A 27,741-nucleotide genomic window follows, 5' to 3' on the forward strand; every position below is an offset into this window, starting at 1 on the left:
CAGATTGGTTTGGAAAGAATAATGTGCAAAGAAGAGATAATTAGAAGATTGTTTAAAAGGAGAAGTGGTTTAGTAGTAAGTGTTTAGGTAACTATCAACTACCAAAGTCAAATCAGGTGTAAATACAATTTACACCAACTCAGCTACCAAGTACCACAAACCAGATTCATTCAATTAAAAGTATAAATGGTTAACTTTTCAGTTATGACAGAAACTGAAACAAGACCATTACCACTCATATCACAGAAACCACACAAAGAACCACTGCAAACATTTACACCAGCTGGTCCAACTACTAGTTGTCTATTGCATTAACTAAATGGAGTCTTAGACATACCTTTTTTGTTTTCAGTTAGTCGTGGTAGTAGTTGTTGCTTTCCAGATTAAAGTTTCCCTGCTTAACTCACCTAGCAACCTCAGAAAGAAAGCAAAATCAAAGTTCAGGTTCACTAACAGAGAAATATAACTGAATCAAAACTTGATGAACCAAAAATTTTGCAAACCCGACATACTCTATTCACATAATCTACAAAATATAACTTTAATCTACCCTAAAACAGATATCATGAAACATATCAGTTTACATTACATCTCAAACCCGAAATTCTCATAAGAAAATCATTTCGTCTCCTATATTTCTTCATCACTACCTCACTAATCATAACAAAAGCAACAGCTCTTCGGATTCAACAACCAAATGCTATTTATAACACAAAGTTGATGACGATTTACCTAATGTGTATCGCCGGAGACAGAGGACGCGATGAGACCCAGAGGAGACGAAAGGATTTGGGGTTTTTTGGAACAGATTCTTAGTAATTGAAAGCATGGAATGCTTGAATCGTCGAATAGAGATCGATTTTCGGGTAGTTTGGTCGGAATCAGCTTCAAATTTGATGAAGAATTACCTAATGTATTTCGCCAGAGACAGAGGAGGAGATGAGACACAGAGGAGACGAGGCGATTTGGGGTTTTTTAGAACAGATTCTTACAAATTCAAAGCAGAGAAGGAATAAATCAAAGAGAAGAGATCGATTTTGGGGTTGTTTAGTCGGAAAACGGCTAGAAATCGGACTGAAATCGGCCGTCGCTTTCTCGGTTGAAGATTGGGTCTCGAGAGAGAACAGAGACCAAACACTAGAACCCCTTTTTTCCCAAATGAAATTAATTCAGTAATTACAAAAATTCTCCCCCAACCAGACACTGCCACGTCATCGGTACACCCGATTGTAACTTAACACCCGAGTTTCGGATCTAAGCCAACATTTGCATTTTTTTTCCCTTTTTTTATTCTAACACTCGACGACTTACACCCGGAGAATTAGTCCACTGCGTATGGTCTAAGAGGGCTATTGTTGTGACATGTCATTCTCGATTCTCAGATTTCGATTTTCATATAAATTATAACATATTATTTTTGTTGCAGACTTTTAATATTTGATTATTTTCTTACTTGCAAAATCGTGGTGGTCGGCCATAATATGTTTTTCCTAAAAGAAAAAGTTTTGATCTACACAAGGTAGTTCAATTCCTTGAAACCTATATTTTAGTTTTGTCAAATCCAAATTTGAGTAACATTTCAAAATTTATAAAGAATGTTTGGGGTGAAATAGTTATCGTTATTTTAAAAAAAAAATCTGCCTAGTCTCAATACATTAGATTGTGATTTTCCGTGACAAAAAATGCTTTTATATTTATTATTTAACAAAAATCAAAAACAAAAGATTAAAATAATATGCACTACTTTTTTGGGATCAAAAACCTTCCTTTGCTACTTCTCTCTGCTCTGTGTTTATTTATATATTTCCTATAAACAAAATAAAACCAAAATCAATGGATTGGTTCTTCGCTTTACAATCCCAACGCACTTCTATCATTCTTCTTCCTCATCTTCGTCTTCTCCGATGCCACCAAATATCTACAGACTCTCCTTCTTCTTATCCCTACTCTGTTTCTTCTTCATTCCCTGTTTCTTCTCTCTCGACGAACAAGGTCAAGCTCTTTTGGCATGGAAGTCTCAACTGAACATCTCCGGCGACGCTTTTTCCTCCTGGCACGTCGCCGACACATCTCCCTGCAACTGGGTCGGCGTAAAATGTAACCGTAGAGGTGAAGTTTCGGAGATACAACTCAAAGGCATGGACTTGCAAGGTTCTCTGCCGGTGACTAGTCTCCGGAGCCTCAAGTCTCTTACTTCCCTCACTTTATCTTCACTCAATCTTACCGGAGTAATCCCCAAGGAGATAGGAGACTTTATTGAGCTTGAATTACTCGATTTATCGGATAATTCTCTCTCAGGCGATATCCCTGTGGAAATCTTCAGGCTCAAGAAACTCAAGACTCTGTCTTTGAACACTAACAATCTCGAAGGTCGGATTCCGATGGAGATTGGGAATCTTTCGGGTCTCCTAGAGCTTATGCTTTTCGATAACAAGCTATCCGGAGAGATCCCGAGGAGTATCGGAGAGCTCAAGAATCTACAAGTCTTTCGTGCTGGTGGGAACAAGAATCTAAGAGGTGAGCTACCTTGGGAGATAGGTAACTGCGAGAATCTTGTAATGCTTGGTCTCGCTGAGACTAGTCTCTCCGGTAGACTTCCGGCGTCGATAGGAAACTTGAAACGTGTTCAGACAATAGCAATATATACGTCACTGTTGTCTGGTCCAATTCCGGATGAGATTGGATACTGTACGGAGCTCCAAAACCTCTACTTGTACCAGAACTCGATCTCCGGATCGATTCCTAACACCATTGGAGGTTTAAAGAAGCTGCAAAGTCTACTCTTATGGCAGAACAATCTTGTTGGGAAAATGCCTTCAGAGCTCGGGAACTGTCCCGAACTCTGGCTTATCGATTTATCCGAAAATCTTCTCACCGGGAACATCCCGAGAAGCTTTGGAAAACTTGAGAATCTACAAGAGCTTCAGCTGAGTGTAAACCAGATCTCAGGAACAATCCCTGAAGAGCTAGCGAATTGCACGAAGCTTACGCATTTAGAGATCGACAATAACCTTATTTCCGGAGAGATTCCGTCATTGATGAGTAACCTAAGAAGCTTAACGATGTTCTTCGCGTGGCAGAACAAGTTAACCGGAAGCATCCCACAGAGTCTCTCCCAGTGTCGTGAGCTTCAAGCCATCGATCTCTCTTACAACAGTCTCTCTGGTTCTATCCCAAAAGAGATTTTTGGGTTACGAAACCTCACGAAGCTTCTACTTCTCTCCAATGATTTGTCAGGTTTCATACCGCCGGATATTGGAAACTGTACGAATCTTTACCGGTTGAGACTCAACGGAAACAGGATCGCCGGAAGTATCCCGCCGGAAATCGGGAACCTGAAAAATCTCAACTTTGTTGATATAAGTGAGAACCGTCTCGTCGGGACAATCCCTCCAGCGATCTATGGTTGTAAAAGCCTCGAGTTTCTCGATCTTCACTCGAACAGTCTCTCCGGTTCATTGCTCGGCACACTCCCAAAAAGCTTGAAGTTCATCGATTTTTCTGATAATTCTCTGTCTGGTCCTCTGCCTCCGGGAATAGGATTGTTGACAGAACTTACGAAGCTCAATCTCGCCAAGAACCGATTCTCCGGCGAAATCCCTAGACAAATCTCCACTTGTCGGAGTCTACAGCTTCTTAATCTCGGCGAAAATGCATTCTCCGGTGAAATCCCAGACGAATTGGGTCAAATCCCGTCTCTGGCAATCTCTCTTAATCTCAGCTGCAATGGGTTCGTCGGGGAAATCCCGTCGAGATTCTCCGACTTGAAAAACCTCGGAGTGCTCGACATCTCTCACAACCAACTCACCGGAAACTTAATCGTTTTAAGGGATTTGCAAAATCTCGTCTCTCTCAACGTCTCCTTCAACGATTTCTCCGGCGATTTACCAAATACTCCCTTTTTCCGGAGACTTCCACTCTCTGATCTCGCCTCAAACAAAGGGCTTTACATTTCTAATGCAATTTCGACCCGATCCGACCCGACGACCCGGAACAGTTCCGTCGTTAAATTGACCATTTTAATTCTCATCGTCGTCACTGCCGTACTCGTGCTCCTGGCGGTTTACACTCTAGTCCGGGCACGAGCCGCCGGAAAACAACTCCTCGGAGAAGAAATAGATTCGTGGGAAGTGACTCTTTACCAAAAACTCGATTTTTCCATCGACGACATAGTTAAGAATCTGACGTCAGCAAACGTGATCGGAACTGGAAGCTCCGGTGTGGTTTACCGTATAACGATTCCCTCCGGCGAGTCTCTGGCGGTGAAGAAAATGTGGTCGAAGGAAGAGAGTGGTGCGTTTAATTCCGAGATCAAAACTTTGGGATCGATTCGTCACAGGAACATTGTTCGTCTTCTTGGTTGGTGCTCTAATCGGAATCTGAAACTCCTGTTCTACGACTATCTCCCTAACGGTAGCCTGAGTTCTCGGCTTCACGGCGCCGGAAAAGGAGGAGGTGTTGATTGGGAGGCTCGATACGACGTCGTTCTTGGTGTGGCCCATGCACTTGCTTATCTCCACCATGATTGTCTCCCCACAATTATACACGGTGACGTTAAAGCTATGAATGTCTTATTGGGTCCTCACTTCGAACCCTACTTAGCTGATTTCGGTTTAGCTAGAACCGTTTCCGGTTATCCAAATACCGGAATTGATTTGTCAAAACGCACCAATCGGCCTCCCTTGGCTGGTTCATATGGTTACATGGCACCGGGTAAGCTCGAGAAAGTACTTTATACTCGTAACTATAAGTTGGGAGTTTTGGAATTTTGATTTTGATTTGTTTTGTTTGTTTTTTTTTTACAGAACATGCTTCGATGCAACGTATAACCGAGAAGAGTGATGTTTATAGTTACGGAGTGGTATTGTTAGAGGTTTTAACCGGAAAGCATCCGTTAGATCCGGATCTACCAGGAGGTGCACATTTGGTTAAGTGGGTGAGAGATCACTTGGCTGAGAAAAAAGATCCGAGCATGCTTCTTGACTCGAGACTCAATGGGCGGACTGACTCGATAATGCACGAGATGCTTCAAACTCTTGCGGTTGCGTTCCTGTGTGTGAGCAACAAGGCAAACGAACGGCCTTTGATGAAAGATGTTGTGGCAATGCTCACGGAGATAAGGCACATTGATGTTGGACGATTGGAGACCGATAAGATCAAAACTGGTGGTTGCGGAAGCAAAGAGCCACAACAATTAATGTCGACTGAGAAAATCATCAATTCTCACGGTTCGTCTAATTGTTCATTTGCGTTTTCGGATGACTCCGTTTAAAAAAAAAACAGTAAAAAATGTAAACTGTCTGAGCTATTGCTTACAAAGCTGTGTGAATATGCTTTTATTGGAGCTTTAAATTTTTTGAAAGTTTTTGTATAATCAATTACAACTACAGTTGCACTAGATTTTAGTGATTTATTCCTGTATTCTTGATTTCCAAAACGTTAACAGTCGTAAAACAAGTTAATGGGAAGAGAATGCATACCAATTTTGGGGGATAGAAATCTCATTAAAATGTCGAACAAAATGTCGTGAAATGAAAATATACTTGGTACTAAAATCAAAAAGTTCTCTATTATCTTTAACCCCTCTTTTCTGTTTTTGTTCTTTGGGTTAACATCTAATTGCCTTTTCATTTTCTCTGCTATCATTTTTTGTGTGTTTTTTCAGGATAAGCATTAAGGAATATATATCTGTATACATTACATATAGATATATTATTGGATTTATGGATGAATTTTTTTTCCTTGTCAAACTGATTATAAATATCTTTTTGATATAAATAACTACCTTATTCATTATCAAAGAAATGTTCAGTTTTGGTCCACCGTTTCTAGATAAAAAGATTAGAACAAGTCATTGTTAAATACATGTGACGATTCCAATATACTTACTCACTTGTCCTATATTGCTAATAAATTAGTTATAATCGAAGGTAATTCGAGAAACAAGTTGTATATTTTGCAAGCCATGTCAAAACTCGAATATGACATGAAATATGTGAGTTTAAGATCTTCGACTGTGAGCAGATAAACGGAAGTTTGAATGAATTTATTGTTTCCTAAAGCTTGTGATGCCCCAATGTTAATTAGAGTGGTTACTGCGATCTTGGATTTTAATTGATGTTTCATATCTTTGGATGACCAGTTGAGCTACCATGTTGATATTCCATAACGACTCTATTTGATTTAAGTGATAGAAGGTGATTAGAGTATGTGAGTTTTATCATTTTTGTTAATGTTGTTTATATCTTTGTTTGGATTGTTTATTAACATATATGCAACTCAATATAATCTATTTTATAGAAGAATGACCGATTGGGACTGGAGTATTTGGAGGCACACGCGATAAAGATTCGTATTTTGTTTTGTGTTTTGGTTGTTTGTTAATATTAATGGTTTGTGAAATCACGAAGAAGAAGAAGAAGAGAGGCTTAAGACAGAAGCGAATGGATCACGTGGACCCTTGAGCCGCCCTCATCACATGTGCTGTCTCAATAACAATGACTTCGACTTTCCAGCCAAAATAACACCATTTTTTTGTTTTTGTACGATAATTTTAAGCGTAATTGTTTCTTCATCAATCTTGTTCACATGATAAGATAATGTTGCACAAGCCTTAATCCATGGCCATCTATGTTGTAAGAGCATTAGCCTGATCCCTAATATTATGATATGAAAAGAATGCAAACATTAGGGTTTATAACCAAACTACTTTGAGGGAATTCTTAAAATTATAATTATCAAGTAAAAATATCTCTCCTTCGGACACTGGGTTTTTTTTTTTTTTTTTGTTTGATTTTGGTAATTAAGAAGAAGACAGACTTCCCTTGTGGGACCCACTGAGGGATACTACCGAACTTTTGAACGAAGCCGTTATGTCATGGCGCGAAAATATTATAGAAACCATCGCAAAAACACAACACAGTTTAAGAACATTACAAAGTCGCTAAACCAAATCGATAAACATTTAAACAGTTAAACGCCCACGAAACATTTGACATATACTCAAACCGTATAAAAGGTGACACCCGTATTAAACGCTCCTAATACTTGTATCCTTTCACATACAAGCTCTCAGAGGCGGCCGAGTCAGCGGAAGCCCCGCCGGTGTATTTCCCGAGGGTAGCGTCCGAGTTAGCCTTGCACCTTGTCAGGAAAGTGGCCTGAGCTTTGGCTAAGTTCTCGGTCTTACCGGCCCAAGCCTTGAGAGTGCTTTGTTGGAGGGCTCGTCCAAAAGAGAAAGTCAGCGTCCATGGCTTCAATACGTCAAGCTTGTTCATTGCGTTCAGATTTTGTGTTGCTTCCTCTTCACTCTGTCCGCCTGAGAGGAACAAGATTCCTGGAACCGCTGGTGGGACTGTGCGGCGCAGAGCAGTCACTGTGTATTCCGCTATCACTTCAGGTGCAACCTGTTAGAAGAATAGTTTTAGATTTAAGTCTCTATGATTCATTTGATTGTGGTTCCATAAGGAGTGGGCATATAATCCTTGATAAAATTGCATCAAACGATCTTATACCAAATCAAATTATAACTAATTTTTCTTGGTTTCAGTTTTGATAAAAAAACGAATATATAGGAAAAAAAACTGAACCAAAAAACAAACTGGATTGCCCACACTAATAATTTCGTTACCTTTGGGCTGTCAGAGCCGGGAGTGACCATGTTCGGTTTAAGCAGAGTGCCTTCGAGGAGGACATGGTGGTCGTTCAAGGCCTTGTACACGGCAGCAAGAACTGTCTCCGTCACCGCCGCACATTTCTTGATGTCATGGCTCCCGTCGGTCAGTACCTCTGGCTCGACGATCGGGACCAGTCCGTTCTCCTGGCAGATGATGGCATAGCGGGCTAGCCCCTTGGCGTTCTCTTGGATAGAGAGCTCGCTTGGCTCGGTGGCCCCAATCTTGAGGACTGCACGCCATTTTGCAAACCGGGCTCCTGCCTTGTAATACTCCTGGCAACGTGCACCAAGCGAATCTAGACCCTGAGTAGTGGTCTCGCCGTTGGTCCCTGCTAGATCAACCACACCCTTGTCCACTTTGATTCCAGGGATAACTCCGTTCTCCTGATACCAAAAAAAGAATCAGAATTCAAATTGAAACCGTAAGTTCCATTTGAGTCATATCAAGAGCTCCACTTCTGCAACACTTGAACACCAATGATTAAGACTAGAGCTGGAGTTTGGTTTTTCAGGGACGGACCATGAGGAGATCAACAAAGGGTTTGCCATCAGAGGTTTTCTGGTAGAGGGTTTCCTCAAAAAGGATAACACCAGAGAGGCAAGGGAAAGCGCCAGGGGAAGTGAAGAGGAGCTCACGGAGAGCTTGGCGGTTGGACTCAACGTTCTCGACATTGATGCTGGCGAATCGTTTCCCGATGGTTCCTGTGCTCTCGTCTGCCGCCAAAATGCCCTTTCCCGGTGTTGCAATGTACTTAGCCGTCTTAATCAGCTCATCTGAACTCAGAAAGCACATTAAAGAGAGAACCTGAAGAGACTGGAACACGAAGAGTTATACAACAAGAAGAGTGTATGTACCTGCGTATTTGCCGACAAAAGCAGACATGGTTGCTTTTTGGAGTGCAAGAGAGACGAGTTTTACTGAAGAGGACGAGGAAGCCAAGACAAAGCCTTAAGTACCTGCAACTTTTGAGAATATATAGGTAATATCTACGAGGAATATACTATTAGCATTTGTCATACGTGTCGGAAGGAGAGCCCGAGGAAGATTATCAACCTCCGATAAAGCAAATGAGTGATTGCTTCTACACTACCAAATGGCAACCAATGATCCCAGCTTTATCCCCAAAGTCTTGGATATGTGGAGAAGAGAAAGAGATAGGTACAAAACAAAAGCAGAGTGTTTTGTATAGTACCTCTCTCACACACTTCAACCACACGAGTGTGCGTGCAACCAAAACTTACAAACACAAGAGATATTTTGGATAATGAAGACAAATGTATTTTTTTTTTTTTCATTTTGTCATCATCGGCCCAGTAGCCATATACCTCCCACTAGGGAGAGAGAGACTAGGTTTGAACCTGGATTCATGAGATGACAACAGGAGGGGGTGATGTATTATGCTTAATTATGGGGTATCAAGGGTTCCAAGGATATTTATATATGGCACACGACACAATAGTTGTTATGGAGTATCAAGAGTTCCAAGGATAATTATATATGGTACACCGAATCCCGGGTTCGATCAACCCGCACTTGGGCATTTATAAATAAACAGAACTGTTCCCAAGAACTTGAGGGGGTTTAAGTGGGAAAACCAACAAAGTTGAAGGTGATTCCTTTGATAGTTTGTGTAGCCGTTGTTGTGGATAGAATGGTGAATGAATCAATAAACTGCTAGGCAGGACATGGAAGGGACAACTAATGCTGCAGGACCACAGTGGCCTAGTCATCGCCTGTGCCAAAATATCGGTCCCCAAACTCTCCCATACCAGGAATTACAACTCTTCCTTAATCCATTATCGATTTCAGATGTCACTATCTTTATTCTTGGGAATTTTCGCAGACCACATGAACATCTTGAGGTGCCTGATTGAACAAAGAAGAAAAAATATCGCAATTCAGCTGCATTATTGTGGATAAACATGGATAAGAAGTAACCACAAGGGGTGTGTGTTAGCTTACTGAGATAAGGTTTAGAAGTATGATGTTTCCCTCAAGTACGCCCTTGTTTATAAGAAGGTTGATAGCTTCAGCCGCTGAGTTTCCGGACAAGATCATGTTCAATTTCAGCAGGTGTCACTAAGCACGTCTTCAAGTGTGTTGAATTGGCAAACAGTGTGCAGTAGAGCAAAGAGAAAAATATCTGGTAATGATTGTCCTTAAACAAATTTTATACGTACAATAAAAACATTTTTTTTGCTTTTCAAAACGTGAATCTCACATGGATATTGCTGTATGTATTTAGGTGTGGAAGACCTTTACCAGTTGCTTTTCTGGTTGCTAAATCAAAATTAAATCTTTTTAATTTAGTTTAATCAACTCTGACGGATTAGCATGTATAGCTTGACAGTAACTGGAAAAATAACAATTATTAGCAATTTGCAAAACTGAACATTCGAACAGTTACAACACCAACGAAACATTAGACATATACTCAAACCGCATCAAAGGTGAACGCCCGTTCTCAAACAATCCTAGTACCTGTATCCTATCACAACCAAGCTCTCGGAGGCGGCCGAATCACCAGAAGCCCAGCCGGTGTATTTCCCGAGGGTAGCGTCCGAGTTAGCCTTGCACCTGGTCAGGAACTTGGCCTGAGCTTTGGCTACGTTCTCGGTTTTACCAGCCCAAGCCTTGAGAGCGCTTTGCTGGAGGGCTCCGCCAAAAGAGAAAGTGAGCGTCCATGGCTTCAACACATCAAGCTTGTTCATTGCGTTTAGATTTAGTGTCGCTTGCTCTTCCCGCTGTACGCCTGAGAGGAACACGATTCCCGGAATAGCTGGTGGGACTGTACGGCACAGAGCAGTCACCGTGTATTCCGCGATTACTTCCGGTGCAACCTGTAAGAAGAACAATTTTAGCGTTTTGTAGCAAATTAACGTCGCATTTCGAGGTATTTATGTCTCTGTGATTCATTTGATTGTGGTTCCGTAAGGAGCAGGCATGTAAATCTAAATAAAATAGCATCAAACCGATAAAGTTTGGTTGTGTTTTCAGTTTCGAAATATAAGACCAATAAAACCGAAAAATCGGAAACAACTGTTCCAAAACAAAACCCGGATTGCCCACACCTAGTTTCGTTACCTTTGGGCTGTCGGAACCGGGAGTGACCATGTTAGGTTTAAGCAGAGTGCCTTCGAGGAGGACATGGTGGTCGTTCAAGGCCTTGAACACGGCAGCAAGAACCGTCTCGGTCACCGCCGCACATTTCTTGATGTCGTGGCTCCCACCGGTCAGCACCTCTGGCTCCACGATCGGGACAAGTCCGTTCTCCTGGCAGATGATGGCATAGCGGGCTAGCACCTTGGCGTCCTCTTGGATCGAGAGAACGCTTGGCTCAGTGGCCCCAATCTTGAAGAATGCACGCCATTTAGCAAACCGGGCTCCTGCCTTGTAATAGTCCTGGCACCGTGCACCAAGCGAGTCTAGACCCTGAGTAATGGTCTCGCCGTTGGTTCCTGCTAGATCAACCAAACCCTTGTCTACTTTGATTCCGGGGATAACACCGTTCTCCTGATCCAAAGAAAAATCAGAATCCAAACTAAAACAATAAGTTCCATTTGGGTCATGTCAAGAGCTTCAACTCTGCAACTCTTGAACCCAATGATTAAGACTAGAGCTGGAGTTTGCTTTTTCTGAGACGGACCATGAGGAGATCGACGAAGGGTTTTCCATCAGAGGTTTTCTGGTAGAGGGTTTCCTCGAAGAGTATAACACCAGAGAGGCAAGGGTAACTGCCAGGGGAAGTGAAGAGGAGCTCTCGGTAAGCTTGGCGGTTGGACTCAATGTTCTCAACATTGATTCCGGCGAATCGTTTCCCGATGGTTTCTGTGCTCTCGTCTGCCGCCAAAATGCCCCTTCCCGGCGTTGCAATGTACTTGGCCGTCTTGATCAGCTCATCTGAACTCAAAAAGCACAAAAAATGGAGAACCTGAAGATTCTGGAACACGAAGGAAGAGTGCATTTTAAGTGTACTTACCTGCGTATTTGCCAACAAAAGCAGACATCGTTGCTGTTTGGATGCCAAGACAAAGGCCTTTAGGGTAATATCTCCTAGGAATATACAGTTAGAAAGGAGAGCCCGGGGAATATCATCAACTTCGGGTAAAGCGAATGAATGATTGCTTCGACACTACCAAATGCCAGCCAAGGATACCAGCTTTATCTCCAAAGTCTTGGATATGTGGAGAAGAGAAAGAGTAAGGTACAAAGCAAAAGCAGAGTGTTTTCCATAGTACATCTCTCATACTTCAACCACATGAGTGTTTTCCATAGTACCTCTCTCAAACTTCAACCACATGAGTCTGCAACCAAACTTTGATATTTTGGACATTGAAGCCAAATGTAATTTTCTTTTCTTTTGTCATCATTGGCCCAATAGCCATATACCTCCCACTCATTGGCCCAATGGAGAGAGAGACCTGGTTCGAAACTGGATTTATGAGATGACAATAGAGGTGGTGCAACCACTGGCCACAAGTATTTAACTTTCGAAGCAAAATGTATTATGCTTATGGAGTATCATTCCAAGGATATTGATATATGGTACACAAGAGTTGCAGATGCAGTATCAAGAGTTCCAAGGATAACTATATATGATACACCGAATCCCAAGTCCCGGGATCGATCAACCCCTCACTTGGGCATTTATAAGTAAACAAAACTGTTCCCAACACCTTGAGGGGGTTTAAATGGGAAAACCAACAAAGTTAAGGTGATTCCTTTGATAGTTTGTGTAGCCATTGTAGTGGATAGGATGGTGAATGCATCATTAACTGCTATGCAGGACATGGATGGGACAACTAATGCTGCAGGAACACAGTGGTCTAGTCATCATCTGTGCCAAAATATCGGTCCCCAAACTCGCCCATACCAGGAATAACACGAAATTCTTCGTTTAACCCATTATCGATTTCAGATGTCACTATCTTTATTCTTGGGAACTTTTTGCAGACAACATGAACACCTTGAGGTGCCTGATTGAACAAAGAAAAAAAATCTCAATCCAGCTCCATTCTTGTGGATAAACATGGATAAGGAGTAATCACAAGGTGTGTATAGATAATATGCAAAGGGTGTGTTAGCTTACTGATATAAGGTTTAGAAATATGATGTTTCCCTCAGGTACGCCCTTGCTTATAAGGAGGTTGATAGCTTCAACCGCTGAGTTTCCTGACAAGATGTATAATTTTCAGTGTCACTAGGCACTTCAAGTGTGTAGAATTGGCTAACAATGTGCACTCGAGCAAAGAGAAATAGGAAATAATTTTTTTTCAGTAAAAAGTAATGAAGAAAGACGGGTTAATTACCTGTGCCGAGAATAGGATCCAACAATAGGACATGCCTCTCCGAGATATCATTTGGCAATTTCTCATAAACAAGCTGCAGAGTGATTCAGATATCAAACAGTGATGAAATAGAACACCTGGACTGAAATAGGAGTGACTCGTTTACCTGTTGACCATTGTCGCCTTCTCTGTGAATTAGGATCTTCCCGATCTTGATACCTTTGCAACATGCTCGCAGTGCATTCTCCATGCTCTCACCACTAGCATTATTTCAAAACACCATCAAGTTGGTGAGAGAATGGGATATGAAAGGATGCGGAAATTTCTCTTGAATAATTAAAGCTAGGATATAGGAAAGTACCTCCTAATCACAGAGACACCACATAACCGTTTACAGAAATCCACACCAGAATACACACATCCTGAGACAGGCAACCAGGATATCTATGAGCTATTAGTCATGTGTTTAACTGCTACAACTATACATAATAATCTTGTGAATTCACGAACAACACTGCAAAAACAATAATCACTAAGCTTACCAGTTGGAGTAATCACTTGCTTTTCAGTAAAAGGCAGATGTCCAAGACCATGTTCTACAACCTAATAAATGTAAGAAAAAATTCAGACAACAGAAATGAGACGTGACAGGAGAATTTGCTCAACCATTTGAATAAGCTTTTAATAATCATACCAGCCTAATCAATCGATCAGAATAGAAGACAAAATCATGTTTGGTTGTCTGAGAATCTCGTATAAGGGTGTGCATCCCTCTTATCTGCAAGAGAAAGCAATTTTTTGTGGCAAACACAAGTCTTGTTTGGTAGTTAAGAGAATGTTACTCATAGTTAGATGAGACTGATATATTAATTACCTGAAATGTCGAGTGTATAACATAGAGATTAGGATATATTTTACAGAGATCATGTTGACCCAGCTTGGTGCAAATATGTTGCACAATTAAGTCAATAGCTACATGATTATCCCCACCACGAGGGATTATAATATCTGCATATTTCTTTGTCGGAAGAATGAAGTCATCAAAAGCAGGCTTCACAAACTTTGAGTACTGCATCAAAAGGTTGACATCATATAAGATATGTGTAGGAAACATAGATTTGAAAACGCAAAACTAATATGGGCGAAAAATATACAGATCAGAGCAATGGAATATGCGAAATGCAAGAGGTAAACAATTTCTTGTTGTTCTTGAAGATAATATACTGTAACAATACTAACACGGGCTAACCTGGTCAAGTACTGTGCCGATATCTCTACCATTCTCGACAGTGTCTCTTTTTATCCTTCTTGCCAAACGAACGTCAGCATCTACGCAGAAAAAAAATTATGCAATGTGAAACAGCTGAGCTGCTAATTTTGAAAAAACAAAGCATTTCTTAAAGCATAAGAAGTTGTTCCTTCATGTGAAATCTTACTAGTAGAAAAAGGCCAAGTGAAGCTACAAAAAGGGAAAAGGAATATAGTAGAAACAAGAGTTTACAGTAATTATAATGGAAAGTTGCAACAAATTACCTGTGCAAACAAAAATCTTCATGTTCATCAATTTTCTGACGCGTGGATCATGGAATAAAAGTATCCCTTCTAGAATTATTACATCCGTAGGATTTACCTGCAGAATGTTTTTCAAAATCCGAGAAATAAATAAGATAAAATTTATGTCTCCTTAGATCCCTAACCAGATAAAAGCCAGTTGTGACATCTAAGAAATTGCTATTGTTACAGAAAGAGGCAGTAAGAAAATGAAAAAGGTGTCTCAAGGTCATCAGCATCAATGAACAATAGATTATGACAATGAGTGACGCTGAGAGGAGAATGGTACCCTTCTGAAAACACTGCTCCTGTAAGTTTTGAAATCATATTTTGGAATATCTACCGATTGCCCTTGCCTCAATTTTTCCATACAGGATAATAAATGCTCTGTGTCAAATGCGTCTACAGAAACAATAATAATTCATTAGAATCCATGATAAAAAAATTAATGGAGGATGACAAAGAGTAATATATAAGACTTTTGCTCATCAATCCCAGCGACTAGTAAGGTGAGATGTCAGGGATGAAATTGCTTTAATAAAAGAGAATACATCAATTACTAAGATGGCACTGAAGAATATGGTTGTTAGTTATGCCTTAATAACCCCCCAAAAAAAATCCCAATGAAGCCAGGGAAGATATTTTAATCCTGATGACATTATGAATTGACAAGAGTAGATTACAGAAAGCAGTCACACTCCGAATATAGTCTCACCTGGATGGTCAAAGTTGTATTCATGAACTCTAGCAAGTTCTTCTTCAGTCAGATTATGATAGAACGAGTCCTGCCAAAGTATTTATCATTGGATATTAAGTGGAGCAATTTGTGGTTTATCATGATGGCAAATGTATTTGAGAATTAGATACATACACTAACATAAATATCTAAACAATGGTGACAAGGTAGAACCATGTTAAACTTCAGCCATTACACGTTATCGGCTGGTAATATTCTCCTTTTAGATCTCTAAATTGCGTGGAATTCAATTGACTTCATATACATTTGAAACACAGATCAAACCAATCACTTAGCTCTATGAAACTTTATTAGCAAAATAAAATTACCAGGTTAATAAGTACAACACGCTGATCATGCAGTTGCTGGATTATCATATCACAAACAGTAGTCTTTCCCGATGCTGCGCCTCCAGCAACACCTAAGATATAAAATCAAGACCATTGGTCAAGATTTTCTTTATCCACGACCATATATTAAGCAAAAATGAAAGCTTTTGTAAAAGAAGAACTGACCTATAACAAAAGGCTGTCTTTGGATATATTCTGATGCAGAAGTGGTATCCTTAACTGCTCTAGGTTCCAACCCATTCATGTGGCCATTCACGTGTAAACCAGAAAAATGTACCCCCGAGGCAGCTTCGATCATGTCAACAACGGACTTAGAACCCATCCCGACGACAATTCTGGACATTGAACATAGGTAAAAATATCTTAATCTCTATCACAATCATGCATAAGCAAACAAGACACAGGGAATCTTACAACTTTAGCTAGATTCTCAATTTCTCGAGAGCAAAATATGCAATTCAATTCTAGAATCCTAACTCACTATTCGTATAACAACAAATGTGAATCAAAAAGCCCACTTAATCCAGCAAAACAGAGAAGAAAAGAGTGAAAGTTTCAGCTGCAACCAAAACTGTAAATCCGAACTCTTTATATAACCATAGATCAACAAATGCGAGAAGAATCCAAAACAAACAAAAACATTTAATCAAACATGGAAGAACCAAAGCCTGTAGGACCAGAACAGCAATGATCGAACATCTCGAGGTGAAATCGTACTACATGACAAAAACAGATCGTTCAAAAGAGAAAAGTAGTAAAAATGAGATTTTTAAAATTACCCAGATTCAGCTTTGCTCTCGAGGATCTCAGGAAAATCTCAAATAAGAAAAAAAAACGGAGATGCAGTTTCTTTCTCTGGAAGTAGACAGAAACAATAGAATCTCAGATAAGAAAGGGACAGATTTTTTAATTTGATTTAAATTTAATTAAGTGTTTTAAGTTATAATAATTGCTTACATTGGGAAAAGCTGGATTCGGACATGATTGATTTGATATATTATAATGGCGGAGCGTGTTTGAGGTGACGAACGAAGAACAAGGAAGACGAAGCTTGAAGAAAATATAAATAAAAATCTAGATATCTTTTTCTTTTCCTTTTTTGTTGTTTGTGAAAATAGTCGTATACTTTTCTAATTGTTCAAAATCAGCCCCACGATTGATTTTAGATCCAATTTTTGGATTTTGGTGGACTATCTCCCTCAAGTTCTCAACGGCTCCGGTAATTTCCCGGTTTAATTGCTAAAATCGTAAAAGAAATCTGCGGTATTGGTGTTGAGATTTTTAGGCCACTCCTCACAATTTTAGCCATGACCGATGGACAACGAGGCAACGACCATACGGTCTATAGACTTTAACTCTTATTAGTTTCATGACTTCATTCATCTTCTCCAAACAGTCCATATTTAAGACAAAAGTGAGAAAAGAGTTGCGTTCAAATTTGACTGTTTATTTTGTTTCAAGTCAATTCCGAGTGTAAGTATATGTATTACATGAACATTCATGAATTTATTCTTAATTAACGAATTTGAATCGAAATGGATAGAAATATGCACGAAACGATAAAAGACATGTAACAAGTTTTCACAAGTCAAAAATAAAAGTTTTCACAAGTCTATCCCGGTCCGTCTCTATTCAAAGCATGTCACTCTCGACAATCAATTTATTGTTAAGCCCAACTTATAGCCCAACTTATTCAAAGCATGTCACACTCTCTCTCTCCCACTCGTCTTAAATTATAAGTCCACACAATAATTCCAACTCAACTCCAGAGAAAGATTGAGATTAAGGGGGTGTTATTGGTTTGTGATTTAAATAGAGTTTTGATGACTTTAATAAAATCATATAAAGTGAATAAGTGAATGATTTAGAAGAATTGTTAGAGAGTTTTCTATAGTCTTGTTGATTAGTTTTTCTATAATCTTGTAGAGTCTTCCAAACACAATAATTGAATTCATTAACAATCATAGATTGTTATAGATTGTTTTGTTTTAGTTGAATAACACAAAAATTTTAATGACTTTATAAAACTCTTAATCCAATAACACAATATTCATTAAGATTTTAAATGACTTTTTACAAATCACAAACTAATAACACCAAACTTTAAGAGAGTTTAACAAAATCTTGATTGAATAACAACAGATTCTACACAACAATTAAAGTCATTAAAACTCTATTTAAATCACAAACCAATAACACCCCCTAAGTTCTATATAAACAGGGCTATAATTCCAACCAAACAATAAATAACTAAGCCTAAACTCTCGACAAAATTGAGATTAAGTTCTATATAAACAGGGTGTATATATATATATATATCAACATGTTCTTATATTTCTTTTCAGATTCACATGAATATTGCTATTTAGGTGTGAGCCTTATTTGAAAAATCGTTAGGCGCTAGTCGAGCGTTCGGTATGGGCCTAACGATTAATCGGAAAATCGGATTAAAATCGATGATTAATAGGAGATTAGTTTTATATATTAATTTATTATTATTTTCAAAATTGTAGTAAACACATAAAAATATATTTTAAGGCAAACTTTTATGATTTTTAATTAAAAATTATGACTTATTAAAAATTTGAACATAAATTATTGTAAAACATCACAAAACTTCCAATTCAAATGTTTAAATAACAAAAAAAAAAGAGTTGTTTTATACTTGCAATAAAAAATAATCGGGATATGTAAGAATAGGCGGAAAATAATCGGATTAGGCGGGAATTAATCGGATTAGGCGGAGAGTAATCGGATGACTAATTTTTTTAAGGAATTAGTCAGTAATCGAAGCAGAGAGAATGGGCCTAGCGATTCAGCAGAGAGTAATCGGGATAGACGGGAATTTTTAGAACAAGGAGTCCGAGAAACCTTTACCAGTTTTGCCTTTTTGGTGGCTAAACTAAAATTATTTCTTTTCTCTTTTTTAATTTTTTTTGAATAGAACAGCTCTTATACAGTAGTTAGTTTTACGGATTAGCAATGAGAATTTTAGTAGTTTGCAAAAGTGAAGACTAGAAATTTTCTGATTATTATCAAATATCATAGTTTACCATAATCAGTACGTTTTACTTAACTCAATTTTTTCATGACTGTTAAATTTATCTATTTATTAAACAAATTCTTGAAGGTAGAAGCCCCATTAGTCCATTGGTTGACCAATGATTGATTAATGCTTCTACACCAAGAGGTCTGGGGTTCGAGTCCCAGATATTGCGATTTATTAACAAATTTGCAGATTAATGGAGGCAAGTGTGCAAGAGATCTCCAACGATGTACAATTATAGCCGTTCGCCAGGATTTTAAGCAGAGAAGGAAGTGTCGCCAGGTCGTGGATCATTGAAGGTATTCATCAAGATCACGAAGAAGGAAGTGTAGTCTGTCGTGAATCTAGTAAAGGTCGGAAGGAATTGTCAGTTGTAGAATCGTTTATGTAACAGTTCTTATAATTTGCAATTAATAATAAATTTAGACGACAAAAAAAAAACAAATTCTTGAAGAGGTTTGTTTTTGAACCAAAAAAAAAAAAGGAAAAGGTTTGTTTGGTGAAAAAAGTAAAGAAGAGGAGGATTGTGGTTAATTTGGAATATTCGCGACTCTCTCGAAGTTTCAAGTTCGACTATGGCAGCAGCGATGTCTTCTTCTTGCTGCGCTTCTCCACTTCGTTTAATCCCATTCAAACGGACCTTTTTTTCTTCTATCCATTACCCTGCCAAAGCCCTGATTCTCCGACCACTAAAACCGTCGGAAATTCCTTCCTTTCGCCGGACCATCATCACGTTCCAGAAAATTTCAACCGGAATTGTTCCTCCTCCATCTGCTTCATCATCATCTCCGTCTAGCTCTGGAGACCTTCAACCAATCGAAGAGCTACCTCCTAAGCTTCAAGAGATCGTCAAGCTTTTCCAATCGGTACAAGAGCCAAAGGCTAAATACGAGCAGCTTCTGTTCTACGGGAAGAATCTGAAACCTCTCGATTCTCAATTCAAGACGAGGGAGAATAAAGTAGAAGGATGTGTTTCTCAGGTTTGGGTTAGGGCTTTCTTCGATGAGCAACGCAATGTTGTGTATGAAGCTGATTCTGATTCGCTTCTCACTAAAGGGTTAGCTGCTCTATTAGTCCAGGGTTTATCTGGAAGACCTGTGCCTGAGATTTTGAGGATTTCGCCTGATTTCGCTCTTCTTCTCGGTTTGCAGCAGAGTCTGACTCCTTCTAGAAGCAATGGTTTCCTTAATATGCTGAAGTTGATGCAGAAAAAGGCTCTTCATTTGGAAGTCAAAGGTGAGGAAGATTCAAGTTCAGAATCCAGCTTTGTATCTACTCCTGAGATTGAGGACGAAGCTAGTGTTCCCGAGGTGGATTCGGAGTCCAAACCTGGTCTAGTTGAGGATTTGGGAACAGAAAAGATTGATGATTCTGATAGTGGGTCTAATGGTGTTGCTTTAGGGAGTAGAGGGATGAGGATAAGAGAGAGATTGGAGGAGGAGTTAAATCCTGTTGAGTTAGAAGTGGAAGATGTTTCCTACCAGCATGCAGGACATGCCGCTGTTAGAGGTAGTGCTGGTGATGATGGGGAAACACATTTCAACTTGCGAATCGTTTCGGATGTTTTCCAAGGTAAAAGCTTGGTCAAGAGACATAGGCTTATATATGACTTGTTGCAAGAGGAGTTGAAGAGCGGGTTACATGCTCTCTCTATTGTGGCAAAGACTCCTTCTGAGGTTTGAGGGTGTAGCAATGGAAGAAGTCAGGTCCAGATTCTTTTACTTCTTTAGGTCCATTTGCTTTTGGATTTTGTTCTCTGGACCTTTTAATAATGTTGAGAGCTTGATCAGGATCATGTTATATATATGGATTCTTTTAATGAGAGATTGCTATTGATTTTGCCAAAAGATTCAATCTTTGTGGAGGAATATATAATGTTTTCACCACATGATTCGCCATTTGCAAACTGCATTCCATTCATCTTATTAGCGTCAAGGTCTTTTTGCTTTAATATGGTTTCCTGATATTATTAAGTTTGATGCCTACGCTTTGAGAGTGCTCGAGAGATGAATAGGATCAGAGAATGCTCAAGGTTGTTCTCCATATGGCTAAGTTTGAGTCGTTAGGAAGATCCCAACACCTAGGGAAAGTAAAAGGGATTTAGGGAGAAAAATGGTATATTCATGTCCACCATTAGACATGTGAAGTTTCTTGTTCATTTCTAATTCTTCTAGACACTCAAAGTTGGTACTGTCTAATCAAGTGATGCAAGTTGGTTTGAGGGACTGCAGAAAAAAGAAAGAGATTTGGTTGCTTTACTTCTTTCTTTCTGATAAAATAAGTAAAAAATGTGAAAGGAGTTTCAGATGATCCCTGTATCAGTCTACCGTTAGACATGTGATGTTTCTTAAAGCCCCATTAGCTAAGACTTGTGGGGTTTTATATACAATCAGCTTTACATACCTGTCTAGTGAAACCAGTTGTGGTTTTAGCCAACCAATTTCTGCTTAACTTTTCTCTCCTGAGACCATTGTATCTAATATCAAAACTTTCCTGGAGAAAATATTAATTTAAGTTGAGATTTTGAATTTTAAAATCGTCTATGTTGGCATATGCTAAAAAATGGGTAAGCTGCCTCTTTATTATCGTGTGTGTTTTACTGTTTTTGATTACTTTAAGTCCTAAAGGGAGCCAACATAGGCATCTAAATGCTTTGTACCTCTTTTGCTTTTGGTCTTAAATCTTTTCTCTGGTGGTTCAGGTATGTTGAACTGTATTAATATACAACATTGGTCTTGGCACTGTGTCTGAAGGATCAATTATGAATCTGTTGCATAGAAAGATAATATCTTTCCAGTTTCTTTATCTTGGAAATAGTACAAACTCCGATCTCTGTTCTTGGATAGAGTTCACTAGGTCTTGCTCATTTATACATTTTGTGGGAAAGCAAATAGAAATATACTTGAAGAACATGCCAAAACTAGAGACTTTGAAGATGAGTACTGACTCAGAGAACCATATCGTCTTCTTCATCGTTTCTTCGTCGTACAATTATGAGAAATCAGGATTCCGGTTGGTGGACCGGTCATCTGAAGTTGGCACCTCCCGTGCAGCGAATAAGAGTAATGAATCATTCCAAAATGAGCTCTGACTTTGAAGGTACCTCTAATCTCATATTCTATCTTGTTGTTTTCCAGCTGTCTCTTGAGTTCCACCGCGTGGTTTACAGGCAAGCCTACCAAACTAGAGATCAAACGGATTGGTTCCAACCTCGTCTCACGCTTTTTCTGCGAGAATGGCTGGACCACTTGCACTGCAATCAATCTATTGAAGAAGAAGAGCTCGATCCGAAGCTTCTCAAACTTCACTTCTATCTTCTTATTAGGGTTTGTGAAATTCACCAGCATCGACAAATCGCCGTTGAAAAACACTGGCGAGTCAAAGTAGATCGTGTGTAGGTTCGCGTTTGGGATGTCGAAAACAGGTATTCTTGGTCTAATCGCAAGAAACACAATCAAAGTAGTTATCGCAAAGAAGATAAGCAAAAGGCTGAACACAAAACATAAACCGGCAACACACCATATCCACAGACTGGTCCTGCTACTCCTTAGCTGACGGAGAATCACCCTATCTTTCCTCGACTCTGCATCAAGACCGTTGAATCTAACCGTTGCTGGCTTTGTTAAGACCATTTGGCCAACTGGTGTGGACTGTGTGCTTTGTGGTGTTCTCCATGGAGTGGTTCTTGGAGTATACCATACAGAAGATGGAGTTTCCCATGATGGCGTTTCGGGCGGTTGCAACTGCGGTGGAGGAGGAAGAGGAGGTAGATTTGGCATGAGTTATGTGATCAATGAAAGGAAATTTGGAAATGTGTAATGGTTATGGGTTAAATAGGAAAATAACAAAGTTATGTGTTTTGTTGTGTGTAAAAAAAGCGAAAGCGAGAGTTTGGGCAAAAGAAGGGAGCTTTTGCATAATGGGGTTTGGTTTTTGCCAGTGTTCTAAAAAGCGGTCTAGGCGGTCGCCTAGGCCCCGACTAGGCGCTAGGCTCTCATGCGACGCCTAGATAACCGTCTTGACCGCCTAAAGTTACATAGATCTTGTTTAATGTATTTTTTTCAATTTTAATTAGAGTTATTTATATATATAGTTATACATATTTATATATTGTTTAATATAAATATAAATAAATGTTTTATCTAGTTTTGTTTATAATTTCATAATTTTTAGTTTTATATAGACATTTTATATAACTTTTATATATAATATCATATTTATAATATTTTATGTTATAAACGTCTAAACCGCCTAAAAAATCGCCTAAGCCCCGATTAGACGTTCTAGGCGCTAGGCACTGGGTCACCGCCCGCTTAGCGCCTAGCGCTTTCTTGAACACTGGTTTTTGCAATGAGTGGGACCATGCGTGTCGTTTTGAAGAACTAGTAAAGCAAATCTCGGTGGATTTAAAGTTTGAAAACTACATGGAGTATGAGTTTTTTTTTTCCTACTTAACAAGTGGCTTTTCCTAATTAAATCTGAGATTAAAGGGTTTTGATTGATTACACAGGGGACAGATAGTTATTAATTGCACATTGGTAGTATGTATTTTTGGAAAAGGGTGCAATTACTAATTTGTATAACATAAAATACCTTTTAATCGAGGACTTATTTGACATTTTAAAACTAGTAATAAATTTCATAAAAATATATAGATAATGCTATCTAAACAAAATTGGTAGATGCATGTGTACGGCTGTACGCTACTATGATGAAACAAAAAAAAAAAAATTTGGTTTTTATGTCAAGTATGATAAAATAACGTTTTTGATGCGAAATAAAATATTTATGGAACAATATTGATTAACCTATTTTTTATTTTATTTTTTGATTGAAACTTATGAGGAAAAAAACAGATATCAAAAAGTAAAAGAATACAAAATTATTCTTTAAGTTGCTTTTAGGTTTAGAAGTTTAGTCTAAGGATTGAAAAATCAATTTTCGGCTTTTATCTTTGGTTGTGTGAAGATAATCAAACTGAGTTTGTTCCTTGGATAACTGTGCTTCTTTTTTCTTCTCACTTTTTGTGGTAGTTGTAATGTGTGGTTAGTTGCGGATCCATAAAACACTTCAGCACTAAGAAAAAGCTTTTTTCCTATGAAAAAGTCATAATAATTCCATTTTTGTCTTTTAACATTTCCATACTAATTTGATAATTCCAATCTCCTGGATTTTCTTAAGAGTAATGGCAGTAAGTTAGGCCTTGTTCACTGTAACGAATAAAATACAACCATAACTAGAGAACGAGATTCTTATTACAACTCAAAAACTTGTTGAAGGTTGAATCTTTGATTGATCCTGAAATTGAGAAAGACCAATAAAAAGTTCTATTGGGCCATTAACTTGGTCAGGCCCACATAAAAAAAAAAGTTATTGTGTTTTGGTTAAGAATTCATTAGCTAAATACTAATAGCAACATTATCAATGGTCTCTTAGGACAACTCTTAAGTTAAAGATACTTCTTATAACTAACAAAAGTCTCTTAAAGCCTCTTAACTAACTAAGAGACTTTTGTTAGTTATAAGACATATCTCTCAACTTAAGAGTTGTGTTAAGACACCATCAATAAAGATGGTCTAAGTTAGAATGATTAAAGAGTTGTTAGGTAATTGACAAAAAAGAAAAAAAAGGAGTTGTTAGGTTTGAATAGTTAAGAGTTGTTGGAGTCTAAGCATAAGTAGTGTTGTTTGTATAAGTGATTCTAGTGTCTATGGGTAAGGTAAAAGTATGTGTTCATCAAGTGTGTGTAGTTAGTAAATGAAAGTCTACTAGAGGTATAAGTGTAGAGTTGTTGTAAGATTGCATTAAAGTATGATTGAAAAGTTCTTAAGTAATTATAAAAAGCGAAGAAAGTTAGAGATAAGCAAAAGAGCTAACCTGAAGCAAAGATGAGAATCATATATATGAAAGTTGGTCAACTCTCTCCATATGAGTGACACATCATTACTTTAGCATTTGACATGTCTCCACTAATAATTAATGTAAGTTAGTGGAACATATATTATTGGACTAAAATCCTCAATGATGGAGTTCTTCAGTGATGGAGTTCGTATTGTTTTAGTTGTTTTTGCAAAAGTGGCAACGATAAAAATTTAAAGATGAGAATTATTTTACATTTATGTTTCGACAAATCAATAAGGCTTATCAAAGTTTGGTTCTATTTGTTTATTTTCTATAAACTAATAACAACGTTGTTCAAACGAAACGACATCCCAATTATCAATGCTTAACATTTGTACCTAAATACCATGATCATTGATTTTAGTGCGGGTACTCCGATCTTCTTTGCATTTTGTCTTCTTCTTTTGGTTTAAGGATAATACTAATGAAAAAATATTATAAAAAGATAATGTGTAGTGAAAACAGTTTTCTATTAGGAATCTAAATGTACATGCAAAAAAAAAAGTAGATTTATATGCTTAGTATCAGGGTAATTTCGTTTATAAGGGAAATTTTGTCTTTTTGCCTATTAACAAAAACTAACCTAATATTTACATTTATATACTTATAATTATGAAATATAAAGTGAAAGCCCGCACGTAGTGCGGGTACTCACCTAGTAACAACAAAACTTCATATTTAATCTCTTCACGTGTTTGTAGATTGGAAATAATTTGATTTAACGATAGAATGACCAAGATATTTCATTTTGAATTTAGTAAACTCGTTTTGTATACCGAATTAAAGGTAATAATTTCAAGTTTCGAATATGATGTTTAAGATCCTAATTATGAGTAGAATTGAATGTGAAACGGTTTTATTAGTATACAAGAAAAGGGTATATGAAAGGGTTAAGTAATTAACTTCGATATATAAACACGCACAGAACTCGAAGAGCCGAGTATAAGATTAAAAAAAAATGAATCCAAAATTAAACGAAGCACCTTTGTGTTGTAACTCTATGAGTATATATATATATGGTTTATATAATACAAAGTCTTCATGATGTAATGGAGATTTCAGAAAAATGGATAGAACACTATAGTAGCAAACACAAAATCCTTCTTGTTGGAGAAGGAAACTTCTCATTCTCACTATGTCTAGCTTCAGCTTTTGCCTCGGCCATGAACATAACCGCAACCTCTCTCGATTCTGAAGGTATGTAAAACCCATTTTATATGAACATTTATAATACACATCTATCACTAGTATTAACGAATCAATAAAATTTTACATGTAGATGAACTGTGCACAAAATATATGGATGCGATGGATAACATAAACAAATTGGAGAGATACGGATGTGATATTCAGCACGATGTTGACGTGCACACAATGAGCTTCGATAATAGTTTGAGCCTGCAACGCTATGACCGCATTGTCTTCAATTTTCCTCACGCAGGGTCACGTTTCTTTGGTCGTGAATTTTCATCTAGGGCCATCGAGTAACTAAATATATTCTTTCATTTTCTTACTTTATAGTTTATGATTTGGACCGATCGTAATGATAAAACGCTGTGTTTTGGATCAGGAGCCACAAAGAGTTAGTGAGAGGTTTTCTTGAGAACGCTAAGGAGATGTTGGAAGAGGACGGGGAGATCCATATCACACACAAGACAACGTATCCATTTAGCGATTGGGGGATAAAGAAGCTGGCTAAAGGAGAAGGTTTGAAGTTGCTTAAGAAATCGAAGTTCGAGCTGAGTCATTATCCGGGTTATATCAACAAGAGAGGTAGTGGTGGACGTAGGAGTGATGATTACTTCCCTGTTGGTGAATGTTCTACTTACATGTTTATCCAATCCTAACTTTGGGAAATCTCGCTTTGTTTTTGGTATTATAACTATTAAAAAAAATGAATTGGGCATTACAACAACAACAAGGTAACATTAATTTGGTCCGAGTAGCAACCCTAGACGCGTCTTTTATTGATGCATGTTTATTTATTGTTCAGTGGTCAGTTCCTTCTCAAAACTTAAGACTCAAGAGCAATCGGTATACAAAAAGATCAAAAAAAAAAAAATCTATATATAATAGCAATCTAATAAATACCATTTGCACATCTGAACGGTTGCGTCTTTTTATCGTAACTTTTCGTTAATGTTTTTATTAATTAAAATATATATTTTACGGTTATGTTTTTTTTTTATAAATTGCATTCTGAATGTTTTCTACGGTTGCGTTTTTTATTGTAACTCTTCATAAACAGTTGAAACCGCTTATTCGAATCATTGCAATATTTAGTTATTTTACGAACAATTGCAACCTTTGGTTTATATATTTAGTTTATTTCACGAACAATTGCAATTTTTGGTTTATTTTATAAATAGCTATAACATTTAATTATTTGCCGCCGCGTCTCTCGGTGTAACTTTTCATAAATTATTATTTTAATTCTTAATTTTTAATTATTAAAATGTATTTAAATGAGATTGTAACTATTTAATTGAACTGTTTCAACATTTGGATTATTTGACGAATTATTGTAACTTTTGGTTTTGTGTTACGAACCATTGTTATCTTTAGTATATTTGATGAACTATTGCAACATTTGATATAATTGACGAACCGTTGCAGTTTTTGGAATATTTGATATCTACGGTTGCGTTTCTCGGATAAGTTCGTCATATTTTTAAAAAATATTTAAATACTAAAATATAGAAATGAATTGTTGTTACCGTTTAATTTAACACAATAACATTTGGTTTATTTGACGTTGAACGTTTTGGCTTATTTATCAAACCATTGTAATATTTGGTTTATTAGTTTATGCTTTTTGCAGTTGGGAATTCTTTTTTAGTTACAAATTATTGTTTTCTAATATTAATATACTTAATAAATGCTTGTGAGAGTTTTCTTTATCATATTTTTTGTAAAATATATATTGATTTATTATTAAAAAATTTCAAAATTATTATAATTCATTATGTTTTTTCGTTTGATATTTTTTAATGATTTTTGAAATATATTCCCCCGCGACATCGCGGGGGTCCTGAATCCTAGTAATAATAATAATAAAGATCTTTGAACTTTTTAATCTCAATATAATTTTTAAAACATAAAAGTTCTTGAGCTTATACAAGTTCGTGTAACTGACTTATAGTTTCATAAATTCATGTATAAATTTATAAAAACAAATTAGCCAGCTAGTAGG

The 27,741-nt window shown here is 37.7% G+C and overlaps 7 protein-coding genes and 1 long non-coding RNA gene across 10 annotated transcripts; 4 read left to right on the forward strand and 4 right to left on the reverse strand.

The window, feature by feature from the left end:
- The first annotated feature begins 1,704 nt into the window (after positions 1-1,704).
- On the forward strand, positions 1,705-5,421 carry LOC9305676 (probable LRR receptor-like serine/threonine-protein kinase At4g26540). The gene is made up of 2 exons (XM_002867515.2): positions 1,705-4,713; positions 4,806-5,421. The coding sequence occupies exons 1-2, from the start codon at positions 1,905-1,907 to the stop codon at positions 5,270-5,272; spliced, it is 3,276 nt and encodes a 1,091-aa protein (XP_002867561.1). The 5' UTR covers positions 1,705-1,904; the 3' UTR covers positions 5,273-5,421.
- Positions 5,422-6,870: 1,449 nt separating this feature from the next.
- LOC9303634 (fructose-bisphosphate aldolase 5, cytosolic) lies at positions 6,871-8,800 on the reverse strand. Of its 3 annotated transcripts, none has more exons than XM_021017918.1 (5): positions 8,730-8,800; positions 8,531-8,632; positions 8,196-8,449; positions 7,631-8,059; positions 6,871-7,406 (listed from the first exon to the last, which is right to left on the reverse strand). In XM_021017918.1, exons 2-5 carry the CDS (start codon positions 8,556-8,558, stop codon positions 7,041-7,043), a joined length of 1,077 nt encoding a protein of 358 aa, XP_020873577.1. In that variant the 5' UTR covers positions 8,559-8,632; positions 8,730-8,800; the 3' UTR covers positions 6,871-7,040. The 3 variants fall into 3 exon arrangements, with proteins under 3 accessions (XP_020873577.1, XP_020873578.1, XP_020873576.1); XM_021017919.1 differs by having other exon boundaries at positions 8,531-8,593; positions 8,696-8,790; XM_021017917.1 differs by having other exon boundaries at positions 8,531-8,790.
- Positions 8,801-8,888: 88 nt separating this feature from the next.
- LOC110226442 lies at positions 8,889-9,995 on the forward strand. The gene is made up of 2 exons (XR_002330478.1): positions 8,889-9,822; positions 9,922-9,995. It is a non-coding gene; the product is annotated as an uncharacterized LOC110226442 (long non-coding RNA).
- Positions 9,996-10,030: 35 nt separating this feature from the next.
- On the reverse strand, positions 10,031-12,072 carry LOC9305677 (fructose-bisphosphate aldolase 7, cytosolic). Its single transcript, XM_021017922.1, has 4 exons — positions 11,656-12,072; positions 11,323-11,576; positions 10,761-11,189; positions 10,031-10,516 (listed from the first exon to the last, which is right to left on the reverse strand). Exons 1-4 carry the CDS (start codon positions 11,681-11,683, stop codon positions 10,151-10,153), a joined length of 1,077 nt encoding a protein of 358 aa, XP_020873581.1. The 5' UTR covers positions 11,684-12,072; the 3' UTR covers positions 10,031-10,150.
- Positions 12,073-12,158: 86 nt separating this feature from the next.
- On the reverse strand, positions 12,159-16,788 carry LOC9305678 (uridine kinase-like protein 4). The gene is made up of 16 exons (XM_002869561.2): positions 16,559-16,788; positions 16,381-16,456; positions 15,767-15,936; positions 15,581-15,672; positions 15,231-15,300; positions 14,805-14,917; positions 14,498-14,594; positions 14,214-14,293; positions 13,839-14,033; positions 13,659-13,742; positions 13,507-13,567; positions 13,326-13,386; positions 13,131-13,224; positions 12,986-13,058; positions 12,766-12,848; positions 12,159-12,652 (listed from the first exon to the last, which is right to left on the reverse strand). Exons 3-16 carry the CDS (start codon positions 15,921-15,923, stop codon positions 12,503-12,505), a joined length of 1,410 nt encoding a protein of 469 aa, XP_002869607.1. The 5' UTR covers positions 15,924-15,936; positions 16,381-16,456; positions 16,559-16,788; the 3' UTR covers positions 12,159-12,502.
- A 2,367-nt stretch (positions 16,789-19,155) lies between these two features.
- On the forward strand, positions 19,156-20,533 carry LOC9305679 (sufE-like protein 1, chloroplastic/mitochondrial). The gene has a single exon (XM_021017910.1). It carries the CDS (start codon positions 19,223-19,225, stop codon positions 20,327-20,329), a length of 1,107 nt encoding a protein of 368 aa, XP_020873569.1. The 5' UTR covers positions 19,156-19,222; the 3' UTR covers positions 20,330-20,533.
- Positions 20,534-21,404: 871 nt separating this feature from the next.
- Positions 21,405-22,597, reverse strand: LOC9303635. The gene has a single exon (XM_002869562.2). The coding sequence runs from the start codon at positions 22,424-22,426 to the stop codon at positions 21,617-21,619; it is 810 nt and encodes a 269-aa protein (XP_002869608.1). The 5' UTR covers positions 22,427-22,597; the 3' UTR covers positions 21,405-21,616.
- Positions 22,598-25,569: 2,972 nt separating this feature from the next.
- Positions 25,570-26,395, forward strand: LOC110226425 (uncharacterized protein At4g26485). The gene is made up of 3 exons (XM_021018199.1): positions 25,570-25,745; positions 25,828-26,032; positions 26,119-26,395. The coding sequence occupies exons 1-3, from the start codon at positions 25,598-25,600 to the stop codon at positions 26,393-26,395; spliced, it is 630 nt and encodes a 209-aa protein (XP_020873858.1). The 5' UTR covers positions 25,570-25,597.
- Positions 26,396-27,741: the final 1,346 nt, after the last annotated feature.

Source organism: Arabidopsis lyrata, assembly GCF_000004255.2.
Source record: "Arabidopsis lyrata subsp. lyrata unplaced genomic scaffold ARALYscaffold_7, whole genome shotgun sequence".
Classification (NCBI taxonomy): Eukaryota; Viridiplantae; Streptophyta; class Magnoliopsida; order Brassicales; family Brassicaceae; genus Arabidopsis; species Arabidopsis lyrata.

What these genes read in the sequence shown, in the direction of transcription:
- LOC110226425 (XM_021018199.1), top strand. Translation starts at nt 25,598, where the DNA reads ATGGAGATTTCAGAAAAATGGATAGAACACTATAGTAGCAAACACAAA. An exon ending in AACCTCTCTCGATTCTGAAG is followed by an intron (nt 25,746 to 25,827) that starts GTATGTAAAACC and finishes TTTTACATGTAG; the next exon opens with ATGAACTGTGCACAAAATAT. An exon ending in TTTTCATCTAGGGCCATCGA is followed by an intron (nt 26,033 to 26,118) that starts GTAACTAAATAT and finishes GTTTTGGATCAG; the next exon opens with GAGCCACAAAGAGTTAGTGA.
- LOC9305677 (XM_021017922.1), bottom strand. Translation starts at nt 11,683, where the DNA reads ATGTCTGCTTTTGTTGGCAAATACGCAG. An exon ending in TTTTGTTGGCAAATACGCAG is followed by an intron (nt 11,577 to 11,655) that starts GTAAGTACACTT and finishes TTTTGAGTTCAG; the next exon opens with ATGAGCTGATCAAGACGGCC. An exon ending in CCTTCGTCGATCTCCTCATG is followed by an intron (nt 11,190 to 11,322) that starts GTCCGTCTCAGA and finishes TCTTTGGATCAG; the next exon opens with GAGAACGGTGTTATCCCCGG.
- LOC9303634 (XM_021017918.1), bottom strand. Translation starts at nt 8,558, where the DNA reads ATGTCTGCTTTTGTCGGCAAATACGCAG. An exon ending in TTTTGTCGGCAAATACGCAG is followed by an intron (nt 8,450 to 8,530) that starts GTACATACACTC and finishes TTCTGAGTTCAG; the next exon opens with ATGAGCTGATTAAGACGGCT. An exon ending in CCGGCTCTGACAGCCCAAAG is followed by an intron (nt 7,407 to 7,630) that starts GTAACGAAATTA and finishes TTCTTCTAACAG; the next exon opens with GTTGCACCTGAAGTGATAGC.
- LOC9305678 (XM_002869561.2), bottom strand. Translation starts at nt 15,923, where the DNA reads ATGGGTTCTAAGTCCGTTGTTGACATGATCGAAGCTGCCTCGGGGGTA. An exon ending in GGTGTCTCTGTGATTAGGAG is followed by an intron (nt 13,225 to 13,325) that starts GTACTTTCCTAT and finishes AAATAATGCTAG; the next exon opens with TGGTGAGAGCATGGAGAATG. An exon ending in AAGGCGACAATGGTCAACAG is followed by an intron (nt 13,059 to 13,130) that starts GTAAACGAGTCA and finishes ATCACTCTGCAG; the next exon opens with CTTGTTTATGAGAAATTGCC.
- LOC9305679 (XM_021017910.1), top strand. Translation starts at nt 19,223, where the DNA reads ATGGCAGCAGCGATGTCTTCTTCTTGCTGCGCTTCTCCACTTCGTTTA.
- LOC9303635 (XM_002869562.2), bottom strand. Translation starts at nt 22,426, where the DNA reads ATGCCAAATCTACCTCCTCTTCCTCCTCCACCGCAGTTGCAACCGCCC.
- LOC9305676 (XM_002867515.2), top strand. Translation starts at nt 1,905, where the DNA reads ATGCCACCAAATATCTACAGACTCTCCTTCTTCTTATCCCTACTCTGT. An exon ending in ATATGGTTACATGGCACCGG is followed by an intron (nt 4,714 to 4,805) that starts GTAAGCTCGAGA and finishes TTTTTTTTACAG; the next exon opens with AACATGCTTCGATGCAACGT.